The sequence below is a fragment of the Wasmannia auropunctata genome, unplaced genomic scaffold (genome assembly GCF_000956235.1).
Source record: "Wasmannia auropunctata unplaced genomic scaffold, wasmannia.A_1.0 LD336069.1, whole genome shotgun sequence".
Lineage (NCBI taxonomy): Eukaryota > Metazoa > Arthropoda > Insecta > Hymenoptera > Formicidae > Wasmannia > Wasmannia auropunctata.
Genome location: NW_012026821.1, coordinates 2750039 through 2756066, shown reverse-complemented (window position 1 = coordinate 2756066; position 6028 = coordinate 2750039). Strand labels below are relative to the sequence as shown.

Here is a 6028-nt window from a genome sequence, read left to right as displayed (position 1 = left end):
AATTCTAAATATTCTGGTAGTCTCATTAATTTTTATAGCAAAAATTTTGATATTTTCAAAATTAGATTACTAAGAAAATAATGTTATAGAAAAATTTATTAGAAAACCTCTTGCAGTCAGATGTGCTGCCTTTAAAATATATCTGTCAAAATGATTATTATCAAAATTTGAAAACCATAATTGAAAATTATAATTAGTATTCTAGGATTAATATAATAGTAATTTGATTATATATTAATATAATTAAATTAATATTATATTAATATAATACTTTGATGTTGTTTCGGTAACAAAAATTTCAAAAATCCCGGATTTCGATCTTTTTTTTTTTCCAAGCCCAAAAATCTCGCCTCTGATTTACGACGAAGCGATTTGCAGCTTTCCTCGGCTATCACGGCGACAGTGGAAGTGGAAATGGAACGGCAGTGGGTGGACGTTGGGCAGTTAGACTAACGATCGGGGCGTCAGGCGTCATGGAACTGTTTTCTTTAATCTTCTAGCCCGCGCTCCTCGAGCCCAAACGCACCCGAGGACCACGTATATACGTCCAGCTTAGGGCGGACGAGTGTCTGTATGTATATACATACATATACACATATACATATATATCTATATATATATATATGGTATATATATATATGGTATATATATGTATATATACACATATATATACATATATATATGGCGAAACGGCGAGAAGTGGGAAATTAAAAAGAGTGCAAACGCGAGCGAAACGCTTCCCCGCGTCTCGCCGCAAATTCTCGTTGACATTCGTTGGACACGTTCCTCTTAATAAAATCTTGACACGATGGTCGCACCACCACGGACGACACAATATCGACGTATCTAATCGTTAAATTACATCCTTATCGAGACGGTATAATAATACGGTAATTACGGACTAAATTGGCCTATCGCAGCACCGGGCCGGTCTTGGAGGGAAATTGAATTTTCGCCCGACGGAATAGATTCTCCTCACTCTCTCTCTCTCTCTCTTTCTTGCTCACTTTCTCTGGTTCTCTATTTTTTCTTTTCTCTCTTCCCTCATTTCTAAACACTTTCCTTTTTGGCACGGTAGACATTAGCTGGCAATCTCGAGCTTCTCTTCACTCTCTATCTTTCTCTCCTCGCGTTTTGTCCTCACGCTTTTCGTTTCTCGGGATAGAGGTACCGGCCGGCCGGCATCTGGCGATCAACCTTATTCGTTAGATAGCACCTTCGTTATTCAACTTCGTTTCGCGTACTTTCGAGAGCGCGCGAAAGTACACAGAGCAGCAAGTACACTATACATCACTTAGGGGCTAGGTAAGTGGTTTTTCTGACCAAGTGAAGAGGGATCCAGTCTCGTAAATGATCCTTCGGGCTCGCGCGAGATGTCCTAAGAAACGCCCCTCTACGTCCCTCCTACCTCTCTCGCGACGAGAACGCACGATCGGACTTGGTTTATGAAGTGGTCGGAAGTTAAAGCTACTTACGAGACCGATCCCAAGAGAATGAGCCGGCCACTCTCGTTTTGCGGTTCAGCGCATAGCTGGACAGCATCTCGTTATTGTATATATGCATGTATATATATCGTGCACATGTATATAAATACCTAAGAGAGCGACTAAATGGAGAGGACTTTTGGAAGGACCGAATATAGACCGTGCAACAAGACGCTACTTCGCGGCTCCCGACGACGAACCTAAATCGCGCTGGTGTCTCTGACGTAGACGTAGACGGGGGAAATAAAAAGATATATATTATTGCTATCCGCATCATATCAAGGAAAGGATTATTCGTTCGTTCATTCGCGGGAATTCAAAGGCACCGACAACGCTTTCCGGGAGGTTCGCCCTCCCGATTCGGTGCCAACGTCGAACACGTCGTTTTACGCGGACAATAATCGCAGTAAGCAGCTGTTTGACGAATGCTTTAATCCTCTATGGACTAGTGCAGGATCTCAAAATAAGACGCGCCATAGTCGCGCATTGAATAGAAATTCAAATTTACCTCGGAGATTCTCTTTAAGAACAATAGAATGTAAAATACAGATATATAGTAAACATATATATATTTTTTAATCAAAGCTTCGAGTAAATAGGATTGACGTTCTTTCTCGAGAAAAACATGTAATTTCATCCATAGAGTATTAATAAATACCAAAATTTACGCTGCACGTGCTACGCAAATTTTTTTTTTTGTATTGCACATCGATACTTTTAATCTCGATTCCTTTCGCCGCGATAAGCTTGCATCTGCATTTTTTTTTTATTTGTTCACTCGCGAGCAAAAGTAGATTAATAGAATGGGCCAGAAAACTCTGGCTTTTAAAAAGTTTATCACGAAAAGTTTGCGTGCCTCACCTTCTGATAGCATAATCAAAGATGTTCGGTGTGAGTATTGCGGACTTTTAATAACTCGTCTTATAGTTTCCACATAGACGTGTGCCCATGCACGTGCCAATTGTCGAGGAGTTTTTCGTGGCGAAAGGGTTCTCCGAATTGAGAGGACACCGACTCACTTTTCTAAGAACTTAGGAAAATTGATCTTAAAGCATTTTAGGAAAGTATTTAATTTAAGAAATTCGCGTAATTTCTCTAATTTTCGAGCTTCAATTCAAGACTCAATTTTCTCAAGTTCAAGATTTATTTGCCCGCGTCCCTCGAAAAGCGAATCCAACGCGAATCGATTTCCAACCGCATAAAAAGAAAAGTCCGCCGACGTGTTCGCGTCTGCACGCGGAGCTCGCGTAGAGGGAAATTATCGTAATCGCACGCGGCATCGTTACATCGCGAATTATATTACACGTCGAGTACACATCGAGTATATCGAGGTTAGCTATTACATTACAAATATATCACTTTGTCGATGGAGCACGAAGACGAAGAAGACAACAAAAGGAAGCCTTTGACCGTCGGCTTTCGTCCGCCGCGTCGTTGCGTTCTTTGGTTTTTTTTTTACCTTTTTTGTTCTTTCTCATTCTTCTCTTTTTGGTTTCATATCCGTTATCACAAGTTAGTCTCACTATCGTAGCGCAGAAACCATCGTCGGACGTACCTGGTGGACCGTAGTATGTAGAGATCGCGCGCGATCTCGCATTTTACTACATTCTCCCTTGTCTCTCCGTAATTGACGCGTCTTGTTGGGCCGGCGGCGATGGATAGATGCGGTCCGTTTTTTCTTCTCTCTCTCTCTCTCTCTCTGTGCGTCTTTCTTCCTCTCAGTAAGAGCTTTCTTCCTTTAGCGGTTTCATCTGACGCTCGTACTCTTCGCGAGTAAAATGACATTTCGCAACGATCAGCCGAGAGCGCAGCGTCGTTGCGGACTCGACGTACGATCTTGCACATGGCAAACGATCGAATACTCCAAGATTTGGATTTTAACTTGCGCTTATTGAAGTGCGTCAAAAATCAGTAACGAACAGCACCAAGGATTATTGCCGTTATCGCTTTGTGGATTTACGAGTCGGAAGTGAGCAACGGGAATTTATCTTTTGAATGTCTCTTGAATTTGTCAGAAAGAAAATAATTAGGGCGTAAATAGATACTCGTTCTTCGCGCTATTGCTCTATATATAACATCTTGATCAGCGCGCCAGAGAAACCGCCGTTTAATTTCGCCTATTCTCCTCGCTATTGACGTATTATATATAACGTGTGTGTAAGTTGTACGTTTTTTTACTTGTACAATTTAGTCCTCGAGTCACCCTGCAACGACCATGGCGCGGGCACGTCAACGCGCGGAGGGACGCGTCGGAGAGAAAGAGGCACGTTGTCGCGCTGCTCTTGGGCTGCTCCGAGAAGGTCGAGACGGGTGAGCCGAGTTGCGATCGCGTTAGCGCTGATGGATGTGCGTGGTGAGATGCTTGGAGAGATAGTCGGCCCGGGCGAAGCATTTGCCGCACATCTCGCAGTGATACGGCCGCTCGCCGGTGTGAATGCGCAGATGCCTCGTCAGGTCGCTTTTGCCGCCGAAGGCGCGACCGCAGAACAGGCAGACGAACGGTCGTTCGCCGGTGTGCTTGCGCACGTGCAGCTTCAGATTCTCCTTGGACCTCACGCACTTACCGCAGAACGGACAGGCGAAGCGGCGCTCGCGACGATCGGCCTCGCGGGTGACGCTGCGCGCGAGGCCGATCATCGCCTCGCTTGGCTCGTGCCGATCGTCGTCGACGGCGTTGTCGTCCACGTCGCCGGCCTCGCTGGTACCACCGCCACTGACGCTGACCCCGCCGGTCCCGGTGGCGGTGGTCTCCGTCATCTGCACCTCCACCGTATCGCCGGGATTCTCCTGAACGCTCGCGGTCTCCGAGACGCTCTCGTCACCGCGGGCGCCCTCGGAGAAGACCCCGCGCATCTCCTCGGCGTCGCCGGGATTCGTCGTGGTGTCGCTGCCGGTCTCCACCTGGGACGGCTCGCCGGTGCTCGAGACCTGATCGCTGCGCTCGGCCGGCGCCGAGACGACGACGACGCTGCTCTGCGGCTCGGGCGCGCGCTGCAGCCGCTCAAGCGCGTGGTTGAGACGGTGCTTTTTAAAGGACTTTAGATACCTGAACTGCATGCCGCATACGTCGCAGGTGAAGAGCTTGTCGGCCGGTAGCCGCGCGCGGTGGTTCTGCTCGCGGTGCTTGACGTAGGCGGACCGGTAGCGGTAGCGCTGGCCGCACTGCTCGCAGGTGAACGGCTTGTCGTCGCTGGTCTGGCCGGCGTGCTGCAGCAACGCGTGCCGCTCCAGCAGCCACGGCGACGGGAACGTCGCCAGGCAGACGCCGCAGCGACGCGCCAGTCCGGCCAGGCCGGTGAAGCCGCCATGGCCGAGGATGCTGCCGCCGCCGGCGCCTCCGTGCGCGCTCGTCCGTTCCACCAGCGCGCCCCATCCGCCCGCTTCCAGTCCGAGGGCGAGCGAGACCTGCAACAGGGGTTGGAAATTACGTCGCACGTTGCGCGATACGGCACGACGCGACAACGGGTATATGACTTGAATCTCGAGCTTTGAATAACCCGTGCACGCCTCGATTAATTGCAATCGCAATTTGAATAATCCGAATAATTTGAATGATTCCCCCGATACCGAAGATCCGGGATTAATTCTGATTGTGAATAATTCGAACAAAATTCAAGTACCTCGGGCAATTTCAGTAATTTCGACCGCCTCGAAAGATACTGACGGCTCTCGTGCAACTTGAATAGCTTTACTGAAAAACATTTTCAGCTCGGTTTCTCCAACTTTCTCATTTGTCTCTCTCGCGAACATACGGCTCGAATGGCGCGTCTCGCGGCGGATGTCTCGGCGGCTATTGTTTCACGCTCGAATGGAAGATTATGAGCTATGCACTTACCCTTTGTATCTCGCGCGCGCGGACGCGGCTTATGATAGCGATAAACAATCCCTACGGCATAATATCGCTCTGGGCTTCACGCGAGATTGGATACACGGCAGGGATTGCGGTGCGCAACGGAGACAGGCAAGAACACACACATCGTACGCACGTGACGTATTGTTAACACAAACAGTTTGCAGCTTTTATTTCACAAATTGTTAATTTACAACTATGATATGCATTCGTTCGTCTAAGAACCGAAACAAATCAGTTTTTTTTTGTTAATTTACGTCTTTTTTTTTACGCCAAGCCAAATCAGTTGTGGCTATCCGCTATGATCGGAACGTTCAGAACGCGTTTGTCGATGTTGGTGGAGCTTTACGGACGAGAGTGGGCTTTTTCTTTGCTTCCGGAGAGTGAGGGCGGGGGGGGGGTTTCTTTCGCGAGTTTCTACGAGATACCGAATTTTGCCGATATTTTTTCCGAAACGTCCGATTCCTGCCGACATACAGCATGAAATGCATATGTGTACACAAGCGTTCGTATTTGCGTTATATAAACTTCGTTTTAAATCGAGACTTCTCACAGTTAAGCTCACAAATCTCAGGACGCATTCGCAACGTGGCTGTGATTTCACGTGGCTTTGATTCAAAATTTCGCGACACATTCGGTTCCGGAATAATTTGAAATCAGACCTCTCTCAACAATCCATCTGCCAAAACTTGCA

At 47.4% G+C, this 6028-nt stretch overlaps 1 protein-coding gene across 1 annotated transcript; it reads right to left on the bottom strand.

Moving 5' to 3' along the window:
• Window positions 1-3815: 3815 nt before the first annotated feature.
• Window positions 3816-5186, bottom strand: LOC105450229 (zinc finger protein 672-like). Its single transcript, XM_011689975.1, has 2 exons — window positions 5149-5186; window positions 3816-5070 (listed from the first exon to the last, which is right to left on the bottom strand). The coding sequence occupies exons 1-2, from the start codon at window positions 5184-5186 to the stop codon at window positions 3816-3818; spliced, it is 1293 nt and encodes a 430-aa protein (XP_011688277.1).
• Window positions 5187-6028: the final 842 nt, after the last annotated feature.

What these genes read in the sequence shown, in the direction of transcription:
- LOC105450229 (XM_011689975.1), bottom strand. Translation starts at nt 5,186, where the DNA reads ATGTTTTTCAGTAAAGCTATTCAAGTTGCACGAGAGCC. An exon ending in ATTCAAGTTGCACGAGAGCC is followed by an intron (nt 5,071 to 5,148) that starts GTCAGTATCTTT and finishes ATTCACAATCAG; the next exon opens with AATTAATCCCGGATCTTCGG.